Below are 26115 nucleotides of genomic sequence, written 5' to 3' on the forward strand. Positions count from 1 at the left end.
ACTCTAGCATATATACCTAGAGTAAAAATCAAATATCAACTACCCCTAATACATGTAGTTAGGGTTAAGTCAACCCCCGCCTTAGCACATATAACTAAGGCAAAACATCTCTAAATCGACAGAGTTCTAAATTATATACTTAGAATTCAGTCAAATGATATTAAATTTATTCAAACTTTAACACATATACTTAGAGTTCATCCGACTAACCCTAATACATATCCTTTAGGGTCTAGTCAACCTTTCACTCTAGCACATATACCTAGAGTGGAAGTCAAACCAAGCTCGACCAGTCCTAACCCATATATTTAGGGTCTAGTCAACCTCTGCTCTAGCATATCTACCTAGAGTTAAATATATACCCGATTAAGCTCTAATACATATATTTGGAGCTCATGAAATCAAATCCGACGAACCCAAATGCAATACCATAGGGCTTAGTCAGATCTTCACTCTAGCACATATAACTAGAGTGGAAAATATATTAAACTCGGTTAATCCTGATACATATACTCAGGAATTAGCTACTCTCTATTTTCGGGTAATTCGACCCACCTCAATACATATACTTGAGGTCGGGTCACATCTCCACCTTGGAATATACAACCAAGGTGAATATAATCGGACTCTGAGACATATACTTAGAGCCAATTAGACTGTAATTGTGATGCACTGGACCTTTGCAAATTGCGAGGTTCGAGTGTTTGGACAGTGTCCCGAGTTTTTCCAGACGTTCTGGTGGGTCGTTGACAGTGTTCCGACCTATGGCTCGNGGTTATCTTTGTTTGACTAGCTTTATTTCTTTATTTTGGTGTAGATGATAGAACTTTACTTGCTCTGATATCTCTAGTTGCTAGTTATTTCATTTCTTATATTTGTTCTATCTCTTGCCTTTACTTCCGCTTTTATTGTAGACGCCTTATATGTGTAGACATATGGCGGGTCTGGGCACGCTACCGGGAGGGCCTCCGCCGGTCCCGGGGCGTGACAGTAATACATAGAGTTTAATATCGACTAGGTCTTAACACATATACTTAGGATCTAGTCAATCTCAAATCCAACTGAATCCTAATACATATATTTAGGATTCAATAAACCAAGATGCGATTCATCTCATCCCATCTATAAAGGTCTCTTAATCGAAGGTGCCCCAATGTCACGGGGATAATTAACAGTAGATGCTTGCATCTATTGGAAGCCATGGACCCGCGATACCTGATACCGATATACGTATACAAACTCATCTGAATCATGAATACTACCCCACGACCAAAATCCATCGACCGTGCGAGGTGCGTCATTCGTGGTGGCAGACACTTTATTTCTTTTTCTCTCTCCTTTTTTTTCTCTCGTTATTTTTTTTCCCTCCCCTCTCCTGACGGCGGCGGCGGCGGTGGAGGCGGAGGCGGAGGCGGTCTGCTCTCACGCCCTCGCCCTCGCCCGCATCGCGACTCTCTTTCTCTACTAGGGCATGGCGACATCAAGGAACAGGCTTTCCTCCTTTACTATGCGCCGGAGTGCCGCGACGTCGTCGGAGGCGACGAGCTCGCCTCCGACGACGTCGGGATGGTTGTGATAGAGGCCAAAGGAGAGGTCATGAAAAAAAAACTATAAAGAGAAAAAATAAGAATAATAAAAGATAAAAATAAAAATAAATCTACTGAAAAGATCAAAAATTATAGAAGAAGAAAGAAGATGATGAAATTGCACTATTAAAATAAAATTACACTATTTTAAAAACTTTTGTACTATTATAAATAAAAGTTAGACTCTTTAATATAGAAATTACACTCTTTGGAATAAAAAAATTATACTTTTTAGATCAAAATTGCACTCTTTGAATAAAATTTACAATTTCTCCTTTCCATCATCTTCCTTCTTCTTTCTCCCCCTTACACCATTTCTCTTTCTACCTCCGTCAGAGTCACGAGGCCCTCGACCCCGCCCCCGCCGACCACCTCAGTGGCGCAAAGGGCGTAGGCGGCGAGCCCGCAGTCGTTGACTTGGAGCTTCTCGAGGTGGACCTCCGTAAGTGCCGGGGCGGCGGCAGGGAACACCTTGAGAAGGGGGTCCCAATTGCCGAAGCAGCGGAAGAGCTTGAGGCTTTTCAGGTTGGGGGCGCCGAGGATGAGCGAGGCGAAGCACTGCGCATTGTACAGCTCCTTGAAGCACATGGATCGAAGCGAGGACGAGGTCGCGTTGCCGCCGGCGTCGTCGTCATCGTCGACAAGGAGGAGCGGGAAGTCGAGGCCGCGGAGACGCTTGAGGGAGAGCTCCTCGAGGAGCTAATTTTTCTAATTATTTTTGTTTGAATGTTACTATTCTGGGGAAAAAAGAGCTGGAATTTGGTTAAAAAATGCAACTCTTTGTTGCTTTTAGTCCTCTAGTTTAGATGTGTAATTGGCATGTTGGGTTATCTGATACTGCAGTTACATTAGTCGACAAAATGCCTCATAGAAATTTAGTTGTGGTTTTAGAAACTGGGATTGAAATCGGCTATACGTGTAGAAGTTTCTAAACCCGCGGCCTCGACTATCCGCTCCTCGAGGAGCTGCTCCGGTGACTGGAACCCCCGCTTCGAGGCACTCCCTGCCGCTGCCTCGGCGCTCGCGGAGGTCCTCCTCGAGAAGCTCCAGGTCAGCGACTGCGGGCTCACCGCCTTCGCCCTCTGCGCCGCTAAGGCTGTCGGCGGGGGCGAGGTCGAGGGCCTCGCGACTTTGACAGGGGTAGAAAGAGAAATGGTGTAAGGACGAGGAAGAAGAAGGAAGATGATGGAAAGGAGAAATGGTGTAAATTTTATCCAAAGAATGCGATTTTGGTCTAAAAAGTGTAATTTTTTATTCCAAAGAGTGTAATTTCTATATTAAAGAGTGTAACTTTTATTTATAACAGTGCAAAATTTTTTAAAATAGTGTAATTTTATTTTAACAGTGCAATTTCATCTTCTTCATTCTTCTACAATTTTTGATCTTTTATGTAGGAAAAAAAATATTTTTTATTATTCTTATTTATTCTCTTTATACTTTTTTTTTTCATGACCTCTCCTTTGCCCTCTATCGCAACCACCGCGACGCCATCGGAGGCGAGCTCGCCACTTCCAACGACGTCGTGGCGTTACGGCGCACGGTGGAGGAGGAGAGCCTGCGCCTCGACGTCGCCATGCCCTAGTAGAGAAGGAGGGTCGTGACGCGGCTTCAGCGAGGCCGGAGGCGAGGAGGGCAGGGGATGCGCGGGCGAGGGCGAGGGCGAGGGCGAGGGCGAGGGCGTGAAAGCAGACCACCTCCACCGCCGCTGCCGTCAGGAGAGGGAAAAAAAAGGAGAGAGAAAAAAAAAGAGTATTTTGGTCAATTTACTGAAAATCCGGTCCGAATCTGCAAAATCGAAAAAAGTGGCCCAATTTTGCAAAAGCTCAAAATTAGTGAATTTTTTATGCAAAAAAGCCGTAGTAATACTAACTACTGTAAATATATTTTATATATGTGGCAAATATTTTCTATGTATTTATGCGTATGAAGAATATTCCGTAGTAGATATTCATTGCTTAGAAAAAATTTGGTTAAGTATAAATTTCTTTAACTATTTCTAAATAGAATGCAATATAAAAATGGTTCTGTCAATAATTATTTTAATAGTTATTTCAAATCAATATAAATTTGTGCTTCATATATTTAAAAATTTACAATAAAAATTCAATTTTTAAAAAAGTAAATTTATCATATTATAATTCAAATTCAAATAGTTGTAGCCAATAAAAATTATATTGTTCTATTTTTTCAATATAAATTGAATATTTCACTATATTTTTTGGTTTCTAATGAATCCAAAATTTAAATATATGTTTTAAACTAAAAGTATCAAAATTTTAATTCATATTTATTAAAATTCAAAATTTAATTTTGATCCACTTTAATTAAAATTGTTAACTATTAATTGAAATTTAATATTCAAAATTATATTTAAGTCACGATTTAAACTCAAATTTTAATTTTAATTTAAAATTAAATTATATAATTAATTTAAACTCTAAATTTTAGATAAAATAAAAATTATAAATCGAATAAAATTAAAATTTAAATAGATATTTAAATTTAAATTTAAATTTGATTTTAGTGTCCTTGGGGTTTTGCTATCTGAGAAACTTCAGCATCTGTGGCTTGTTGACACGTCTGGTGGGTGTCGGAACAAGTCGGAGTCGTTTTAGCGCGAATTGGACGCAAAACGGACTCGGCGCAATGCGAGAGTGAAGTTCTGATACTGAAGTCTGCAAAGTGCAGGATTTCAGTATTGAGTAGCGGTACCTGGGAGGAGTACCGGTACCCCAGAGGGATTATATAACTGAATGCTCTCGGGTTTGCACAGTTTGATGCTGAGTACCAGTACCTGTTGGTGAGTACCAGTACTGGGACTGAGTACTGGTATTGCATCGGGCTAGTACCGATACCCAGCGCGCGAGTTTACGGAAAGAGGGCCAAGTACCGGTACCCAAGTTGAGTACCGGTACTTCAAAAGGCAAATTGAGTTGGTAAGGGGGCAGTTTGGTCTTTTTGATTGTCGATAAGTACAACCGACCCCCAGCCTTCTCTCTTTGTGCCTGAAGGTGGAGAACTCAGGTTAGCTTCTCCTCCTCTCTCTCTCTCTAGCTTTTTTTCTCTTCTTGTTGGGAGCTTGAAGAACGAGCTGATGTTTCTTCTTGTCGTCTTGGAGGTTCGCTCGTGTGCTGTGGTTGAGTCCGGTTGATGCCGTTGGAGGTCGAGTTAGCGCGAGGGTCGTCCTATCAACTTCTAGCCGATGTTGGACGAGCGTTCGAGGTGGGTTGATATTGTCCGAAGCCTTCGGAATATCTCCTAAGTTTCTGAAACCCAGCATGTGTAGTTGTTCATATGATCATCCTGTTGGTAGCTCAACCTATAGATTTGCATGTTATTTATAAAATCTAAGTGTTGGAGCATATTTAGCGATTTTATGATGATTATTATTTGTTAAACTGGGATCTGACTTAGGAGAAAACTCATTAAAGCTACACTATCATTTTTCGAAAAGTAACCGAATTAGCTTCAAGAGCTGTTATTCCTTTGTATCACCGCTGTTAGTGTGTAGTGGATACTGAGATTAGTGTAGGATGACATTACGCTTGTGCTGAGGGGCCGAGCTCGTTTTATAGTAGTGTTTGGACTGTTCCGTACGGTCGGGTGCCATCGTGGTTGACAGTGGATCCAGATGTTTATATCTTGTTCCAGATTGTGCCGAGGGCACGTGAGTTGTGGTTGTTAAACCAGTTTGACCCATTTGTATTGACTATAGCCTGTGTGAGCCTAATTGAGCTCGCCAGAGACACGCTTGCATACTTGGTTGGGTCGCGCCCATGAGTGCCGCTCCGGAGTGAGATTTTACTTGCGTTGGTGTCGCAGCAGTCCTGTTTGGACAGTTTACTTGGACCGGCCACTCCAGTGGGTAGTGTACGGTGTAACTTCGCTACAGGCAGGGTGGATCCGTTTGGGTAGCCCTTGTAAGATTGGGTCAGTGTGATGCATGTCTATGTCTACAAATAGCCTGTGTTTGTTAGCAATAGTATAGTGGCATGTAGCTGTTGAGTTATTTCCTACTTTTCTTACTATCCTTTGCATATCTTACTGTAGATTAGTGGGTAGGCCGTTGGGGTCGGTGACGGTACCCACTGAGAACTACTCTGTTTGACAGTAGTTCTCACACCCAATTGTTGCTACCTTTTTGCAGAGCCTTCATCTACGGCTGCTGCTGTTGCTGATTCCAACCATGATAAGGGAGTCGCGAGCTAGATCCGTTCCGTCCCTAGTCTTTTGCTAGAGAAGCACCCATCAGAGGTAGTTTTGAGGTTTTATGTACATACTGTTATGTTGTTGTTGTACTCGCTAGAGCGAGTTGGTTCCATGGCTTCTGTATGTACAGTGGACCCTTCATGTCTTTATATACATGTTTTATTTATAGCACCTTTTTACCTCTTGTGTATCTATATTCTGTTATAGGTACAGCTATCGCTTCGTATACACGAAAAATTTTTATGTATACGGCAGGTCTATTAGCGTGCCCGGAAAAACGTGGTCATCCGGGGCGTAACATTGATTATTGGTTGTAATCAATAAAAAGTTAAAATAACAACTGAATATTAATCGATAAAATTGAATTAATGTTTATATATTCACCTTAAACAAAAGATATGATTGGATGACGTGTATGATAGGCTGAGGGATAATAATTAGGTAGCGGGTATTACGTATGAGATAATAGGTGGTGGGTATTACACATGAGAAAAGAGATATTTAAGAATTAGAAATAGGAGATATTACATGTAAGGGTGGTAATCCAGCTCGTTGCTTGCAAGCCAGTTCGTGTTCGGCTTGGAATGAGCTTGAGATTGAATCGTTCGTTTAGTAAACGAGCCGAATGCGAGCTGAAATTTTCAGTTCGTTTAATAAATGAGCCGAACGCAAGCTGGAATTAGCTCGCTCGTGTTTGGCTCGATAACAGCTCAAATACATATATTTTATATTTATATGTATAAATAAATAATTATATACGTATATAATATAAATTTTTATTATTTGATTTTTAGCCTAACCTACATATAAAACTCAACTCAATTATAAATGGTTTATTTATATATAAAATTTCAATCATTAAATCAAAATATAATGAATAAGATCTTATAAATTTATTTCTTATATATATTCTTTCTAATTTTTTTAAATTTTTATTCATAAGCCAACTCATATTCGGCTCATGTTCAGCTCGTTAATAAACGAGCCAAGCACGAGCCGAATTTTTCAGCTCGATACTTTAACAAGCCAACTCGTGTTCGGCTCGTTTATGAAACGAGCCAAACATGAGCCTACCCTAACTCGCTTGTGTTCAGCTCGTTGGCACCCCTAATTACATGCGCGAGAGTATTATTGTCACAAAAAGTGACCAATATTTTATTTTTAACCGTTGGATGAGATACGATGGCAAAACATTAAGATCTATATTTAATAATAAAATATTAATTGATAAATTATTTGAAGTAGATGGTTCAAAATAAGTGGACATGAAAATATTACTAAAAAAGATAAAGATATTTTCAAAAAAATACGCAATTTAAGAATTGGAAATAGGAGATATTACATGTAAGGGTGGTAATCTAGCTCGTTGTTTGCAAGTCAACTTGTGTTCGGCTTGGAATGAGCTTGAGATTGAATCGCTCGTTTAGTAAACGAGCCGAATGCGAGCTGAAATTTTCAGTTCGTTTAATAAACGAGCCGAACGCGAGCTGGAATCAGCTCACTCGTGTTTGGCTTGATAACAGCTCAAATACATATATTTTATATTTATATGTATAAATAAATAATTATATACGTATATAATATAAATTTTTATTATTTGATTTTTAGCCCAACCTACGTATAAAACCCAACTCAATTATAAATGGTTTATTTTTATATAAAATTTCAATCATTAAATCAAAATGTAATGAATAAGTTCTTATAAATTTATTTCTTATATATATTCTTTCTAATTTGTTTAAATTTTTATTTATAAGCCAACTCATATTCGGCTCATGTTCGGCTCGTTAATAAACGAGCCAAGCACGAGCCGAATTTTTCAGCTCTATACTTTAACAAGCCAACTCGTGTTCAGCTCGTTTATGAAACGAGCCGAACATGAGCCTACCTTAACTCGCTTGTTTTCAGCTCGTTGACACCCCTAATTACATGCACGAGAGTATTATTGTCACAAAAAATGACCAACATTTTATTTTTAACCGTTGGATGAGATCCGATGGCAAATATCTATATTTAATAATAAAATATTAATTGATAAATTATTTGAAATAGATGGTTTTGGGTTTAGGGTTTAGGGTTTAGGGTTTTAGGGTTTAGGGTTTAGGGTTTAGGGTTTATAGGGTTTTAGGGTATAGGGTTTTAGGGTATAGGGTTTTAGGGTTTAGGGTTTTAGGGTTTAGGGTTTAGGGTTTAGGGTTTAGGGTTTAGGTTTTAGGGTAATTATTTTAAATTTAAATTCAAATATAATAATTAGGGTAATATCATTATTTTCTATTTATAACTAACCACTATTATTCTTATTCCATTTTATCTATCTAAACGCTATTTTTCTTAATCCCGGAAACGACTCAATTATTATCCAAACGCAAAATTAGTTTATTCCAGGCTTAACTCTGAAACTAATCCTATTCTTGAAATAACTAGTTTTTACTTAACTCCGAACTAAATGAAGCCTAATTAGTAAAAGTCTACATATTCTTGCAAATATGTTCTTTGGCCAACCAATTCTTTTTAGTTACCAATTATACCACCTTTTACTGACCGCCTCCGGCGCAGGATTTGATGATTAGTACCCAATGTCTCAAACTGAATCCTAATTAATTTATATTTTCAACTAAATTTAATTTTTAAAAAATAAACGAAGTGAATAGTTTACTACCTTTCTCTCCCATTGCACGACTCGTGTCACAGAGTTGTATTAAATTATTGCACTTCCTTTTCTCACTATTATTATTACTTTGAACTTGTGTCCTTAATTTCCTCTTTCGGCAAGCGCCACACGGTCATTATTCCCCTTATATTGCATTTCGAAGTCCTTATTGCCAGTGTTCTTGTTGGCATTCGGTTAAACCAAATCGGATGCGTTCACAATCAGATTCGATCCGACAGTTATTATATTGTTTAATTGAATTAGGCTTAATCTCACTTTTAAATTAAAAACCTAATTAGAAATATATTTTAGCCATATTATGATCCTTCATAAGTATATGGGTTAGGGCTTTTTTTGCAAATAGCCCCCTCACAAATTTTATTTGCAAAAATAGCCCCGTCCAAAAATTATTTGGAAAAATAGCCCTACCCCTGCCACGCCAGCGCCACGTCAGCACCACGCGGGCAGGGCGGGCCCAGATGTTTAAGTTGAACACGGTGAACCATTCACCGTGTTCAATACAAAATTTTTGTATTGGACACGGTGAATGGTTCACCGTGTCCAATACAAATATTTCGATCTTAGCTATTTTGTATTGGACACGGTGAATCATTTACCATGTCCAATACAAAAATTTTGTATTGGACACGGTGAATGGTTCACCGTATCCAATACAAATATTTCGATCTTAGCTATTTTGTATTGGACACGGTGAAATCATTCACCGTGTCCAATACAAAAACTTTGTATTGAACACGGTGAATGGTTCACCGTGTTCAACTTAACCATCTGGCCCAGCCCCACCCGCGTGGCGCTGACGTGGCGCTTGCGTGGCGGGGTCAGGGCCATTTTTGCAAATAAATTTTTGACAGGGCCAATTTTAAAAATTTTTTTTGTAAGGAGGCTATTTGCAAAAAAAAACCCTATGGGTTATTCTCTCATTAAATAATAAAAAAATAAAAAAATATTCATAAATTCGTGAGTAATTTATAAGCTATATTGTTAGAGAGAGAACTATATCCTCAATTAACCTATTATTCTAGAGGGTCTTGAACGGTGGATTTAAGATCGTGCTCGTTCATAATTCGATCTATCGCGAGTTTGGAGTGTTAGAAGACTTTCATGAATAATTTGAGGACACATGAATCAATCTTTATGATCTGGGCTCATCGCGTTCTACTGTTCTAGCGCGAGTCTTTTCCGCAAAAAATATGAACGAATTCTTTCACTGCGTTCTATAGTTCTGAACTACACCACACTAGTATTCTATCATAAACTGCACATTCTTTGTCGTATGATCTATGATTTTGTCAAAGTATGTGAGTTTTTTCAAATTTATAAGGCTAAATTACACCCACTTTTTTTATTTTTTCTTCTTAACTTTTAAAAATCTACACCTTGCCTTTTTTAAAATTTCAAAAATATTTTCAGAGGTGTATGGCGTTTATGTTTATTGAGCAAAAAAAATAATCAAATTGCCTTTACTTTTTCTATAAAAAAATTTTTTAAAAATATTTCGATCATTTTGAAGGATATTTTCAGTATAAATTATAAGTAATGTACGAAATAATGAATGGAATACTAACGGAGGGGCTAAATGTAGTAATTTAAAATATTGAAAGAGTAAATATAGTTTTTTAAAAGTTAGTGACGAAAAGTAAAAAAATAGATATTTATAAGAAGAGCCAATTTATAAGGATGCACCAGTTGTTTTAAAATTTTGTAGGGGTGTATACAAGTAACTGACCCAATTTCAAAATAGTTGACCAAGGGTTTTATTTTTTGACCATAAATTAAAAGTTAGATAAATTTCTTACAATTGGGGGAGCAATTTTGGGTAGGTATTGGAGGAGTCTTAAGCCATTTCTATTGCTCTTATATATATATATATATATATATATGTATGCATCAGTGTACTCGTCCTTCTTCTTAAGCAACCATCATCAGCGTCACACCCTCTCCTCCGCTTACCCCACTTCCAACCTGGAAGTGTCCCCCAACGCCACCAACGCCATACCCCACCCCCTCTCCTTCTCTCTCTCTCTCTCTACTCTCTCTCTATCTCTTCTCTCTCTCTCTCTCTATCTCTACTCTCTCTCTCTCTTCTTTCTCTCTATAGATCCAGGGGTGGAGGAGGAGGAGGAGGAGGAGGATGGAGATGGAGGCGCTGACGCAGAGGGCGCAGCTGTTGAGGGAGTCGCTGCAGAAGAGCCAGGCCATCGCCGATGGGGTCGTCGCCATCCTCGGCTCCTTCGACCACCGCCTCTCCGCCCTCGACGCCGCCATGCGCCCCACCCAGGTCCGTTTCTAGGGTTTCTTCCTTCTAGGGTTTCCCCCTCCTCCTCTCTTTTGGTAGCTTTGGGTAGTAATAGTGGCGCCAGGGATTGGGGTTTCTAGGGTTTCAGCATCTGAAAAGATGTGTGCGTGCGTGTGTGGGTGCAGGTGAGGACGCACGCGATTCGGACGGCGCACGAGAACATCGACCGCACGCTTAGGGCCGCCGACGTCATACTCGCCCAATTCGATCGCATCAGAGAGGTTTCTCCTTTTTTGTTTTTTTTTTTTATTTCTCCTTTTTACTTTTCTGTTTTATATTTGTATGATTCTGTTAGTTGTTTAATGTGTTTTTGGTTGATTAGAGAGAAATTGTTTAGTCAGTTGGGAAATAGTATAATAAAAGTCCTTTTGTTTGACGCAGTTAACGTCTTTTATATTCTAGACTTATAGTTAAAGCCTATGGGAAAATGATGTTCATCACATATTTCAGGATCTGAAACCCAGTTCCTCTGAAACAATCAATCTAATAATTAAACCCTGTTTCTTATTTCAATTAGTTAGGGCCTGTTTCGGGTGGTTGGCGCAATGGCAGTTGTACTTAGGAAGTGGATTTGATAGAAGAAGTTTCAACAGCATTTTCACTTGAATCTTTCAACAGCTTCTACGTTCAGTAGAAGCAGAAGCTTCAAATTGATGTTTTGCATTTGGGACCTAAATACAAATTGCTATTGTCATTGACTTGTCACACCAAAAATGGACTCCTTTTCTTTCTATTCTGTTTTGCTTTTTTGTTAAAGACTTGTTTTTGCTATCCCTCGAAGTAGAAAAGTTGTTCCCGAAGCCATACCGAACAAGATTTTAAAATACTTTTGAAAGCTATTGCACCATACTGATACTGCTCTTGTTGGTATTGTTATAATTTGAAATGTTATATAGATAGCCCAACTGTTTCTCTAAAAAGTTTGTTAAGCAGCTTGAGAAAATGCAGAATTTTCAATTGGTTTTGACTGATTATCTTACATTAATTTGATTGAATGACAAGATTGAATACACAGGAAGATGATGGTCAATTAGTTTGATTTGCCATTTCGGTCATGTTAGCCTCTCTTTGCCGAAGAAGGCCCTAAAAGTGAACACTTTGGAGCTCACTAGTAATGGTGGGCCAAATTTTGGATTTTCCTTTCCCTTTCCCCTTTCCAGCAAACTAAACAAACATAAATGGACAGGTTTTGTCTTTCACTGAATAAAACACTAGATATCAGAGGCTTCCTTTACATCCTTTTATGTTGAAAACCATTTTCACTTTTTATGTGTAGCCAAATAAACCCTGAACCGTGGAGTCTAGCTGGTTTGAGAGTTCCATTATGTGATTTATAATCTGAGAATAACCAACTACTGAAACAGTAACAGTGTTGTCAAAAGTGCAACTTTAGTAGTTGTAACAAAGCAAAGCTGTGCAATTTCAAGAAGAGGAGATTAGTGGAATATATCACTAATATAACTATACTCTTTTCATTATTTCATGAACCCATTGACTCCATTCTAACTAAGAATATTTTCTAGTTTTTGGTTGTACGCTGCCTCTACATTGTCCAGTTCTCTCTGCTCAGTATCTGATGATTCTTTAGTTAACCATCAACAGTCTTATTTTCTTTACTTCTTTTTTCCCCTTCTCTCTTTTTTCCGCCATTTCTTTGAAATATTTGGTAACGAAGGACATCGCAGTCCCGTCCATTTTTTATCAAGCATGATTCTCTTGAGTACTTTGCATAATAGTATGTCTTTTATTGGCTTCATCTTGGTGAATGAATTATAGTGCTTTCACTTTTTGCCTTTGGAATCTTTCTTCATTGCCCAAACCATTAGGCAATAGGTGTTTCATTTTTCCTGTTACGTAGGATTGCCTAGCTGGCGTGACAACCTTGGTGGTTCTCATATGAAAACTAAAATTGCAAAGATAATATTTGATGTGCATATAAGCTATACCTAGGTATCTATCTATGAAAATGTAGAGCAAAGTATTATTTGCTGTATGTGTCGCTGTAATTTTCAGAGCATGAAGTAGTATTTGGCTGTCTGCCCTGTCTTTGCTGCTTTGTGTTATAATGCTAATACTTTTGCCTTTTTTTTTGCACAACAGGCAGAGCGGGACATATTGAAGGGGCCAAATGAGGATCTTCAAGGTTTCCTAGATGCAGTTGATCGTTTGAAAAGTATTGTGCGCTTTTTTAGCTCAAATAAAAGCTACAAGAGCAGTGACGGAGTGCTCAACCATGCGAATGGCCTTCTTGGTAAGGCTATTATGAAGATGGAGAACGAATTTCAGAAGCAATTAACTTCACGCAGGTTTGTTTTTCTAGATCTGTTAGACATTCAACTTTACTTTTATATTTTAGTTAAAAATGTATGAACCTTGCCTGAACTACATAGAATAATGAAATAGGTATCTAAGCCTCGAGTTTTGATTTTACAATCTAACCTTGCAATATTTGTGAAACAAGTGTATGAGATTAAAATGTTGTGATTTTAGTAACTAGCCTTATGTTATAAGTAACATTCTTGACGGAACATTCCCTAGTTTTCGCAGAATATTCTATTAATCAATAGGATCCTATTTTCGATAACTTTTCTGAGAAAAACCGTAAGTTTTGCTTGAACTTGATTGACTTCTGAAATCTAAAGCAATGAAAGGTTAGATAATAATAGTTATTAAAGTCAAAATGTTTAAAGTTCAGATTTTACCTTCAAGATGTTTTGTAAGTCAGGTAGACTCTGTACTTTTATACCCAGATCTAATTGGAAACTGCTGTATTAACTCGTTGGTTTTTGAATGATGGTTCACCAAGTCATTTTTATATATTTTCTTTTTTCTTTATTTTTGTTTCTTCTTTTAGCAAGCCTCTGGAGCCTGACCGCCTTTTTGATTGCCTTCCGAGCTCACTCCGGCCATCATCGGAGGCTGATAGTGGTGGAAACCGATCATCTTCCAATCATTCTGAGCAACAACAAAAACTAGAGAATGCTGTATACACACCTCCTACACTCATCGATCCGCGTTTTGTGCCTCTGCTTTCTAAGTTAGCTCAGCAGTTGGTTCAAGCTGGACATCAACAGCAATGTTTAAGAATCTACAGGTGCAGTATTTTATCTTTCTAAAGCTATGTCAAACTTTCGCTTTTCTCTCTTTTCCTAACCTTTTCTGAGAGGCACTACATTTATCTTATTTGACATGTCAAGTAACATTAGAAATTACGAAAAAAAGTGTTGCTATTATCTTGAGTATGAGCAGATGGGGCCGAAATAGTTGCCATCCTAGAAAAACATGCATCGAGTATCTCGTTTTCATGTATCAGTGCAGTAATATGAACTTGAGAGTTGACATGCTAGTATTATCTTTTTCGTTTAGCTCTTGTTTATTTGGGTTCAGTTAAGTAGCTTTAGTTTGGACGATGGAATTGAAAGGGAGGTGAACCTATTTTGTAAGATAGCTTGGGCTTTTCTTTTTTTCTTTTTTTTTTTTTTTTCTTTTTGGCTTAGTACCCCAGAACTGTGCTTTGGGCTGGTTTTCTTTACAAACTGTTCTGGCTTTTTTTATTTTATCTGATTAACAAAAGAAATTTTCCTCAGGGAAGCTCGATCTTCAGCTTTAGAAATGAGCCTTAAGAATTTGGGAGTCGAAAAACTGAGTAAAGAGGAAGTGCAGAAAATGCAGTGGGAGAGTTTAGAGGCCAAAATCGGCAATTGGATTCACTTTATGCGAATTGCTGTAAGTTTCTTTCAGATCAACTTTGCTGGAAGTTTGTGGGTATACAGTGATATTTATTTCTCACTATCCCTAAAACAGGTCAAACTGCTTTTTGCTAGTGAGCGGCAATTATGTGATCAAATTTTTGAAGGTGTTGATTCTCTGAAGGATCAGTGTTTTGCTGAAGTAACTTCAAACAGTCTTGCGGTGCTGCTCAGCTTTGGAGAGGCTATTGCTAAAAGCAAAAGGTCGCCAGAGAAATTGTTTGTGTTACTAGATATGTATGAGATAATGCGGGAACTTCAATCTGAGGTAAATTTCTCAAATTGATTTCTGGTTATACAGCTTAACTCTTTCACACAATAATATGAAAACCTTCCTTGTCCATGAACTGTTTGTATCAGTTTCTGAATGATCGTAGACTATTTTTGGAAATAATCCCTGTTAAGTGCTATGTTCAGGTTAAGGAAGGAGAATTCTAGTGTATAACAATTAAGTAGGTCTGGTAAAATAGTTTGATATCCTCGTTATCTGGATTTAATGGCTGCGTGGCTATTTTCTTTGTTGAATAAATAATTTGTCTTATTGTCGATGTCTGTTTTGGAAGTCATCAGAACTTGTGTTTCAGTAAAATTCAAAGTTGTCCTACTGACTCATATACTTCTATGCATTTTTATCGTCATGCATCTACAATATATTACATTTATGAGGTAGTAGCATGCTATGATCTCATATGTGTTTAACGATTATTGATATAATTATAACACTGTTATTTGCATGCAAAATGGGTGGTGCTTGATAACAGAGGTATCCATCAGGCATTAAACGTGCATCCCATTATCCAAAATTGTATGCTTAGTTGACCTTTCACAGTAGCATAAATAACTTTTCTATCAAGATGCTATTTGGTGCCATTCGTTTTAGGTCCGAAGTTTGGTGGAGTTTTACATAATTTCTCTATGTAGTGATACCAAATGAACTTTCGTCGCTAGCTGCACCAACGAAGGAAAATATTATTAATTATTTTGTCAAAGTGTCGAAAAATTGATTGCTTAATTATCTACTTAGCTTGAATCAAATGAGCTGTAGTAGAGAGATTCTTTAATCTTGAGAATGGCAAATGTTTTATCATGATGTAATGTGGTAATTTTGACTTACTAGACTTATCTTTTTTTTCTCTTTTTTTTTTTTTTTTTTTCCTTATAAATTAATTGCTTAGATTGAGACCATATTTGAGGGCAAAGCATGTGTTGAAATGCGGGAGTCTGCGCTGAGCTTGACGAAACGCTTGGCGCAAACGGCACAGGAGACTTTTGGTGATTTTGAGGAGGCAGTTGAAAAGGATGCAACAAAAACTACTGTTCTTGATGGAACTGTGCACCCTTTGACGAGCTATGTTATCAATTATGTCAAGTTTCTGTTCGAGTAAGTACTTCATTTAATTTATTCTTTCTAACTATGTAATCTTTTAGTATCAAGTGCTATGAATTTGACGCTAGCTTTGACTGAAGTTCACATTACCATTTGTCCCTCGAGTTTTTGAGTGCGTGCAGCATGCCCCCGAAAAGTGAAAACCTTGTTTGTTTGGTTTTCATACTCCTGCATTGGGGTATATAAGCAATTATTATTATTTTGTTTTCACATAAACAATGTTTCAAAGTTACGCATGCAAAGAATGACTTTGCAGGGGGTTTTTGCACAATATGCAAATTTGCGGAGGTATATAACCCTAATTTGCAGATATACATTTACAACGAATATTTCCCAGACTAATATGTGGAAAAATTAATGTATGAAATGTGTGCAGCTACCAATCAACATTGAAGCAGCTTTTCCAAGAGTTTGGAACTGGAGATGAAAATAATTCCCAACTCGCATCTGTAACTATGCGAATAATGCAGGCTCTCCAGACTAACCTGGACGCAAAATCTAAGCAATACAAGGATCCCTCTCTAACTCACCTATTTCTTATGAATAATATCCACTATATGGTCAGATCTGTTCGCAGGTATGCTATTTTAGCTGTAGGTGATAATTACATAATTTGGATATATGCATATATATGATATATTTTGCATTGCTAGATCTGAAGCCAAGGATTTATTGGGCGATGACTGGATACAAAGACACCGGAGGATTGTGCAGCAGAATGCTAATCAATACAGAAGGGTTGCTTGGGGCAAGGTATGCTTGCCAAAGTCAAATTTTTTATCAAACCTTACCATTCTTATTTGGCTCTTTATCTTGACTCATTGACTCATTATTCCTATACCTTTGTTTTTTTGAGTAAATGTGAATTGACTTGTTTGTTTTAGCTCATCGTGACATCGCCTTGTATTTGAAGTAAAAAAAAGGTTACATACATATTGTCCATGGCAAAGATGAACTTCCCCAATATATTCTCACCTACCTAAAAATCTGATGAGTGTGGTCCTGTTGTCTTCCTACAGAGTCCAAAAATTTCTATATATTTCCTGCTACTGTGCTTTGTTTCTTTTAAGTCTGTGAAGGCACTAAATAATAATTACCTCTATCTGATTGGAGGAATTAGATCATGTGACTTTGTTTACTGTAGACTTCTAATGTAAATTATATGCATTCTGTAAAAAATGACGTGTTCTGCGGGGTAAAATGTTTTTCATTACAGCCTTTGTGGGTAAAATGACGTGTTCTTCCTTTAAACCTTACACCATGGTTCATTGTTAGTGTCTTTAGTGATGTTCATAAAGAGCTCACCAACTTCTCCTTGATTTCTTTGTTATCTCATGTAGATCTTCATGTCCATATTATGCATGCAACAGTTTTAGATCCTAGGGCTGTTTACTGAGAGACTTGTTTTGTTTCTCTACAATGATAGGCTAATGCGGATAGTAAGATGATTATTTCATCTAAATTTCAGTCTTTTCTGGGACACAAATATCAGTCGTCAATTTTAAGACAAGTTTCAATATGAATAAATATAATGAATGTATTAATTTGTCTTTTTTCGTTAATTTCAGGTATTGCAGAGTCTCTCAGGTCAAGGCTTAACTTCATCAGGAGGAAGTGGTCCTCCGGGGAGTGACGGAGGCAATAGTAGTGGAGCATCGAGAGCTGCCGTGAAAGAGAGGTTCTAAAAGACATGCTTTGTTCTTTTAGTAATTTTAATTGATTGAAGATGTGATGGTATCCTATATTATATATCTAAACCTCCATTCTTTTGTTTCGACATCAGGTTCAGATCCTTCAACGTGCAGTTTGAGGAGCTACATCAGAGGCAATGCCAATGGACCGTGCCTGACCAGGAGCTGCGTGAGTCTTTGAGGCTTGCAGTTGCTGAAATTCTATTACCTGCGTACAGATCTTTCATAAAGCGTTTCGGGTATGTTTCACCTCCGGAAAAAAAAAGAGACAAAATGCTAAAGCATTTTTTGGATTTCTTTTTCTATTTCCGCGTATGTACTCTTGCAAACATACATAACTCTTCTAAGTTTCTTATTTGCATACATGCCCCTTTTGGGGTATTGAAAATAAGTAGGGGGCTAGAATGCTAGTAAATATGGTTTCCCTCGCACCTACTGAATTTACAGGGGAAATGCTAAAGAATGCATTTGTTTTCGCCGTTATTAATTATTATTGGTGATTTTCCATTTCAGTCCTCTGGTGGATAGCAGCAAGAACCCTCAGAAATATGTCAAGTACTCTCCCGAGGACCTCGAGCGGATGCTCGGTGAGTTCTTCGAGGGGAAGCCTATGAGTGATGGGAGTTCTTCAAGGGGAAGCCGATGACCGAACCGCGATGCCGACGACCGCCTGAAGATGGCAATGTAAGTAAAAAAAAAAGCTTTTCCACTATAGGCATCATTAATTTTCTGATACTGCTTCCATAAATATGTAAATGCCTCTAGTTATTTGTGGTGTTAGACCATCTTTAACAAAGTTTGCATATGAAGCTTATTTATCCCGTTTGTTTTATATAGAGCTGCTTGTTGATAGCTAATCTACTACAAGATTTGTTGAGATCGATTATAGTGTGTGTGGAGATAATCAGATTGTGTGTTGTAGACAATAAAGAATTAGTGTTTTGGTTTTAGGAGAGCAAAATCAGAGTTTGAGTAATAAGTGTACGAATACATGCTTTGTTAATTACCCATCTATTCTTTGTTTGTGATGGACACAATTTTGGCCTCATTTGGCGTAGCTGCTCCTCTTTTTTTTTTGTTTTTAAAAAATATAATATTTACTTATATAAAACAGTTCATGAGCGAATGATGGATTGTTTTGAATGTTTGCATCCAAGGTATTTATTAAACAATAAAAAAGTAAAAACTTTTAAGAAATCTTTTTGGCTTGCAAGTTTTTGTTGTGTTTTTAAAGTTGTTCTCCTTCACTTGGACGGCATGTAGCGAGGGGTGGAAATTAGCTGGGCTTGAACAAGCTTACCTCAGCCCAAGCTTGGCTTGAAATTAATTTCGAACTTAAACTTAGGCTCAAGCTCGGCTTGAAATTAATTCGGGCCGAATTCGCGCGAGCTCAAGTGCTTAACAAGCCGATTGAAATTCTTAACATTATATAATATAGAGTTTTTTTTTTATAAAATATTATCTAAAATTTGATACAAAGAAGGTTTAATAGTTTAACATACAAAATGAATACACAAAATACAGTATTAAGTATACTCAATAACCTAAACTTATACATATAATTAAAATACATAATATATATTATTATATATAATTAAAATATATATTATATATAATTATATATATTTATAAATATTTTTAATATATTTATGTATATATAGAGACATTCGAGCTTAATTTGAGCGAGCCCAATAATATTCAAACTTGGCTTGAAATAAATTTTGATTTGATTTTTTTTTTTTGTTCAGGTTCATTTAATTTTTGAGTCGAGCTTGAGCAAGACGAATATCAAGGCAAACGTGAGCCGAACACGAGCTGGCTCGCGCATTTTGGATTACTACCCCTAGTGTTTTCATAAATTTATAACTTCTCTTTCCTCTTTTTCAAGTAGATAGAAAATCGCATTTGCCACCCCCTACATGTTGCGTGCTTTTTTTTTTTAATTACACTTCCTCTACTTAATTAACAATCTCTTTTTATAAAAAAAAAATGATAATACAAGTAGGGAAAACAGAATTCTTGGACGAGAGAGGTTGTAAGTAGGGGGTGTAAACGAGCCGAACACGAGCGAATTGGGGCAGGCTCGTGGCGAATCAACCGACTGAAGTTAAGGTATTGAGCCAAAAAATTCAGCTCCGTGTTCGGTCGTACATAAAAAAGCCGACTACGAGTATAACGAGCATAACCGAACTGGCCTCACGAGCTGCCCCCCCCATCCAGACCGCCAACGAAAGAACAATAAGTTAAAAGGTATTGATTGGGGGGGGGGAATATATATAAAAAATAAATTATAAAATCTTATTACATTAGACTGTTGATTTAATAGCTTGAAAAACTTTACATATAAATGAGGTTCTTTTTATAATGAGCTCGCCTTATATTTTTATTTTGCAAAAAATTAAATAATAAAAATATAAAGATGAGCTCTATTATAAAAAGACTTATTTATATGTAAAAATATAAATTATATAAATATAAAATATATGTATTCGAGCTGTTATCGAGTCGAATACGAGCGAGCTGACCCCAGCTCATGTTCAGCTCGTTTATTAAACGAGCCAAAAAATTCAGCTCGTGTTCGGCTCGCTTACTAAACGAGCAATTTGATCTCGAGCTCTTTTCGAGCCGAATACGAGCTGGCTCACGAACAGTGAGTTGGATTGCCACCCCTAGTTGTAAGATTACAACTGGTATCAATTTGCCAAAGGTGTCCGTGGACCGGAATGGGTCTGGATAGTTGATATACTATACCCATACCCTAAAAAGAAATAGTTAGAAAAAATATATATATCCTACTCATTTAACTTCGGGTCGGTTCGGGTCTGGGTATTTAAGTTATTACTATACCCATTGGGTCTATTTTAGCGGGTCCGGGTAGTGACTACCCGTATACTACTCATTCAAGACCGGATACGGGTTGGGTTTGAATTGGGTATAGGTACCCATATATATATATATATATATATATATAGAATTATACTACTATACTATCAATAGTACTAAGCCTTTGGTACTATTAAGTTTTCGGCCGTTGGATGAAAGGATGTGCGGTTAGGATAATAGTGGTTCCCGGTTAAATTGATAGTGGTCCCCTAGGGTTGAGCGGATGGTTGGTTTAATAGTATAATCTAACGGGTGGAAATGATCAAATGGTAGATCTAACGGTAGAAAACTCAATAGTACCAAGGGCTTGGTACTATCGATAGTATAGTAGCCGGACTCTATATATATATATATATATATATATATATATATATATATATANGGGTCTGGATAGTGACTACTCGTGTACTACTCGTTCAAGACCAGATATGGGTAACACACAAAAATAAGAAAATTATGACACCATATTATAAAAAAAGAGAACATAAGTTGTAGTAATTACTAATATTATATATTAATATTCAAAAAAAAGAAAAAATTAAAGAGGAATCAGAAAATTTATTAAATAGAATATTTATTAAAAAAATTAAGTTGTCAATTATGAATGGAGAAGGGATTTGGGAAAAGCTCACTTGTGCCATGCCCATAGAGGATTAATATCGCTAATGATGATGACTATAGTATTATTTCCTGAATAACTCTTAGGCGGAAACGAAACAAAAAACTAAAAAGTAGAAAAACAAGGAGTGAAAAAAATTAGAAAAAAGAAAAGAGTAAAAGAGCCGCAAAGATTTTAGTATTTTACTAGAATGAAAATACTTAAAGACCCATCATAAGTCCTATTAAAATTGATTTCTCAACTTCAAAAGTTTAAATCTTTTTTATTTACTCTCGGATATTTCATCGGGTTTGGGTTTGAGTCCGAAATTGAAAACTATTTCGGACCCTACTCATTTAAAAGTTGGATTCGGGTCGTATTCAAATCGGATATGGACATAAAATATCGGGATCTATACTCGAAACTTTAATCGGTAATTTTTTTACCCATATACTACCCATTTTTTATCAGGTCCGGTTGGGGTCTTGGTAGGGTCCGAATCGGATATAGTATATTGAATATTTTGAACAGCTTTACAATTTGCTACAGAACCCCATCTACTAATAGGCTATTCTGAAATTGCCCACTGAACTATAGTTTATTTTGTATTATTATTGAGACCTCCTCAGCATTTAGCTTTTTGAAATCAAATGAGTTTAGACAAATAAATTGGAATTTCATCAAAATGATGGATAATTTCATAAAATTTAATATTTCAAACTATTTTATTGCCGATAAAACTGGATGGACTGATTGCTAATAGCTAATTGAACTATAAAATTTAATAAAATGTAAGAATATTTTTGAACTTTAGTTAACTGTGAAAACATAAATAAGATAAGGAGGTGTCAATAAAACAAAATAAAAGTTGAGGGGCCTGTTTTAGAATGGCCTACAGGTAAGGGGGTCGCCATAGATTTTTACCTAGAGAAATTCTATTTGTACACCCTGAGACCGGGTGTAGATTTTGCACCTTCATTAATTATAAGGTTTATAAAAAGTCAAATGAGTTTTAGTAAAAACAAAAAAAATTTGATTTGACAAATAAAAGATTAATAACTATTGAATTAAGTGGATGTAGAATGTACATTCAACTTTAGAGTGTATCAATAGCATTGCTCTTAAAATATCATTAATTTCTTTTCAAATTTTATACATTATCATAAATATTCTTGTCATTATTCTTTGTTTGCTTATGTTATTATTTATAAAGTAAAATAACATTTCTACCGTAATTAATGGGTAAAAGTGTATGGAGACCCCTCATCTACAGGTGATTTAAAAATTGACTCCTTAGCCTTTTTTTCCTTTATTAAGACACGTAAGCTTTCAGCATTTTGATTTGGGTTTTTTAATTTAGTATTTTGTACTTAGTAAAATTTTCTAATTATTGAGATGTCTCACTCTTGAATTTAATTTTTTTTTTTTTTTTTATCTGGCTAATAAAAATCCCCTCAGTTGTTAAAAAAAAAAAGGGAAAAAATTGAGAGGGTGTAAATAAAAAAAATTAAAATTAAAGGGATGGTTCAAAATGGCCTATAGGTCGTATGCAGGATTCAGATCTTGCTCCAAGAATGAAAAAACATTGAATGAAACAAGAAAAGAGAAATCCTAATTTATAAATATGTTACTGAATATCCTAAATCTGCTTAGTCCAAAATGTGGTTCAAGCAACCACCAAAGTGGTTAACTCGAGCGTGAAATGTGTGAGCTTGATTCGTACACATCCATAGTTGAAGCACGAGACCCATGTTTCACTCGTTTGTACGTTTTGTCCGCATACGTACGTCAAGCTCATATTTTATGCAGGTATGTGTTTCATATGTTTCACTTCTTGTACTAGTAAATTTCTCTTTTTTCCATTTAAGTTTTGCTTGTACTTTCCTATTTCCATTATTATTGTTAATTAAATCTTGTCTAGTTGATCCTTATAATTATCAATTCTAGTCTTTTTTTTTACTGCATCTTGTTCCGTCGATGAGTTCAAACTATAATCTTGACGATGCGCATCGTCGTGACTAAAGATCTCGGATTTTCCGAGTCTCAAATCTTTTCCCTGTAGGGGTAAAGCAAAAGCACGAATAAATTAAGTTTTAAATTAGCTAGTCAACTAAAAATTTTCAAGTTTTAAGGAGACGAGCATGCATCGTCTACAACCTCGCTTGTAAGATTTTTCACGTGTAATTTGATCCTCCAATTCATCTAATGGTTTTCGAGATATGTTTTGTCGTCCATCTGTTAATAGAATATATAACATTCTCCTTCCTCTTTTATATATAATGTGGTTACTGAGTTTCCAATTTATAGGCATTGGTGCCTGCATTTAATGGGTTTAAATAATTTGATCTCAAGAATGGAGAAATATTTAAAAATGTAATAAGACCAAATCAGGTTAGTTAACACTATGCTTAATTGCATGACCGTGTAGAGATCCCTACAAAAATTGATCCAAATTATTTAAAATAAGAACCAAATTAGACTAAAAAAAAAATCCATGAATATATTGAGTATAATTGCTAATTAGGTGACATTCACATGAACATATTCTTACAAAGCTTATTAAAAATGGAAAAAACAAAAACAGAAACAAAATAAAAGATGAGAGAAAGAGGGATTACAAAGATCGACAAACATTTCCTCCGAATCCACGATCACGCGACTACAACAGAATTAGATTATAGGGACACATGTTTGGGACACTTTTGAGTAAGTGTCCCATTTATGCTAAAATTTAAAAAAACATCTACTAATGCTTAAATATAAAGCCCAATCCAACCAAAAATAAAATATTACTCTACTCAACCCACCATACCCAGTCTATTTGACCCGATTACAAACAGAAAAGAAAAAAAAAAAAAGAAAAATCAATTATCATCTTTTCTTCTCTCTTCACTCAATCCACTAAAATTCTAGACAAAGAGCCTTTCTTGTCGTCCTCCTCCGCCACCGCAGCCAACTAGATAGAATTTCGACGGTTGCTAAATGCTTAAATAAGTTTTGGTAAATTAGCAGCACTCTTTTAGGTTATAGCGACACTCTTTAACTATCACTATATACCTAGCAACCCCACATATAGCAACACTTTTTAAAAGTGCCGGTAATTTTAGCTAGCAGCACTTTTTTGACATGTAGCTACATTTAAAAATGTCGCTATAGACCGTTTTTATTGTAGTGACGTGCGAGGTCAAGAGGGATCACGTCGGCGAATGATCCTTCCCAATGTGGCGATCGTTTGCGAGGTCAAAAGGATGCGGGCGAGTTCGGAAACCCTAGAAAAAGCCGGAGAAGAGAAAAACCCTAGAAACTCGAGGAGAGAGAGAGAGAGAGAGAGAGAGAGAGATTTTTTTTAAGAAAAAAACTTTTTGCGGAACTGGTTGGGAACTTCAACTTGGATGAGGCTTGAGCACAGCTTTGGAGCGGGTTTAGATTTGCTCGATCCCGCGCCCGTCCGGACCGGAAATTTGATGGATGTTGTAGACCCAATTTTGGACCGAACTGATCCGATCGGGTTCGGACGGTGTTGGGCTAAGTTTGCTCATGCTGACTTAAGATTTTCGTAAGAGAATAAAACTCAATGATATATCTTAATCTTGTACATTTAAATATTATATTCGGCCTTCAAATTATTATTTTTAAATTAAAAAAATTAAAATTGAATTATTATATTCAGCATAGATAAATTACCTTGTAGTTGAAGTATATTCGGCATAGATGCATGGGTAATTAATTATGGGCTAGGCCCAGGAAGTGAGTGGAGAAATATATAGTTTGAGCTACTATTTTTGGCCGGCCCAATTCAAAAATTAAATGAATTAAAATACAATAAAAATTAAGCAATAAAAATATCCTAACAATTTATTTAAATAATGACGCTTTACAAAGCTTCGGCATTTACTGCATAATAGCGAGCGCCATCGAAAAAGCGTCCTTAAACTAAAAGTTTTTTTTATAGCGTGATTCTTTATTTCAGGATTCTGGTTGAAAACAACAAGAATTGTAGGAGATATGTCAAGTTCACCCCTAGAAAAGCTCGAGCAAATTAATGCTTGTTGAATTCTTCCAGAAGAAGGCGCCAAGTGAACCGACAGAGATTTTTCTCAAGTTAAAATGATTCTCTAATTTGCTAAAAAAACTTTATTTATTTATATTTCGCTTCCAATGTACATAAATCTTCGTGTGCTTTAGTATGGTCATTTGTACAAAATGTGTTGAAAAGTAAAATTAATTTGTTGTGTTAGATCATTTTCTTCCATAAAAGTTGGTAGAAGTATGTTTGTATTTCTCGGCAAGTAATTTGTTGCTAGATGTTTATAGTTTCAAACTGTTTGTTCTTGCTACTGTTTTAACTACCAAGACCTAATTTTCTAATACGATCTTTCAACGCAATTGTTTTTGTATTTTATAGCTGGAAAAAAATAAACTGCTCATTAAGTTGGCTAATCTTATATTGAAAGATAATGACGGAAACTCCGTGAGAGAAAATCTTACCTGCTCTGTACTATTCCAGCGGAGGTTATCATCTTTTCTAGCACTAGAGGAGCTGCGCGAGTTCTAACATACTTTTTATTTTATTTTCTCTTTTGAAAGTCTAAAACATGAAAGCAGATGCGTTTGGAGAATGCAATTCCAAACTAGGTTTAACTTGTTGAAAAGAAAAAGAAAATGTTTTATGTTGCGCACCTTGTTCATTATTGCTATTCTTTTTATCTTCTTCTCTCTCTCTCTCTCTTCCTCATTCTACTTTATTCCTCTCTCTCTCTCTCTCTCTCTCTCTCTCTCTCTCTCTCTCTCTCTCTGCTTTATTCCTTATTGTCAATAGTGCTCTCCCTTTTTGTTAACAACTATGTGTATCAAGATGCATCTTCGAAGCTTATTAATGAAACTATAGTTCTTGTAGGGCCTTTATGAGGACGAAATAAGGTTATAAGTATCAACATGACCACTTAAAAGAGACGTAGCACTTTATATGTGTTTTTGTGGGTATATCTAGCTACTTTATATGTGTTTTTATAAATATGGGTATATCCTTCTCTCGATCTTCTTTC

At 36.3% G+C, this 26115-nt stretch overlaps 1 protein-coding gene across 1 annotated transcript; it reads left to right on the plus strand.

Annotated features, from left to right (window-relative positions):
• On the plus strand, positions 10392 to 18626 carry LOC109710597 (exocyst complex component EXO70A1-like). Its single transcript, XM_020233303.1, has 12 exons — positions 10392 to 10744; positions 10888 to 10983; positions 12863 to 13068; positions 13617 to 13856; positions 14350 to 14488; positions 14567 to 14779; positions 15687 to 15892; positions 16275 to 16475; positions 16552 to 16651; positions 17467 to 17576; positions 17682 to 17828; positions 18103 to 18626. Exons 1-12 carry the CDS (start codon positions 10598 to 10600, stop codon positions 18233 to 18235), a joined length of 1938 nt encoding a protein of 645 aa, XP_020088892.1. The 5' UTR covers positions 10392 to 10597; the 3' UTR covers positions 18236 to 18626.

Source organism: Ananas comosus, linkage group 5 (genome assembly GCF_001540865.1).
Source record: "Ananas comosus cultivar F153 linkage group 5, ASM154086v1, whole genome shotgun sequence".
In the NCBI taxonomy this organism is placed as follows: Eukaryota; Viridiplantae; Streptophyta; class Magnoliopsida; order Poales; family Bromeliaceae; genus Ananas; species Ananas comosus.

Coding starts and splice junctions, on each gene's coding strand:
- LOC109710597 (XM_020233303.1), top strand. CDS start 10,598: ATGGAGATGGAGGCGCTGACGCAGAGGGCGCAGCTGTTGAGGGAGTCG. Junction 10,984..12,862: donor AATTCGATCGCATCAGAGAG/GTTTCTCCTTTT, acceptor TTTGCACAACAG/GCAGAGCGGGACATATTGAA. Junction 13,069..13,616: donor AAGCAATTAACTTCACGCAG/GTTTGTTTTTCT, acceptor TTCTTCTTTTAG/CAAGCCTCTGGAGCCTGACC.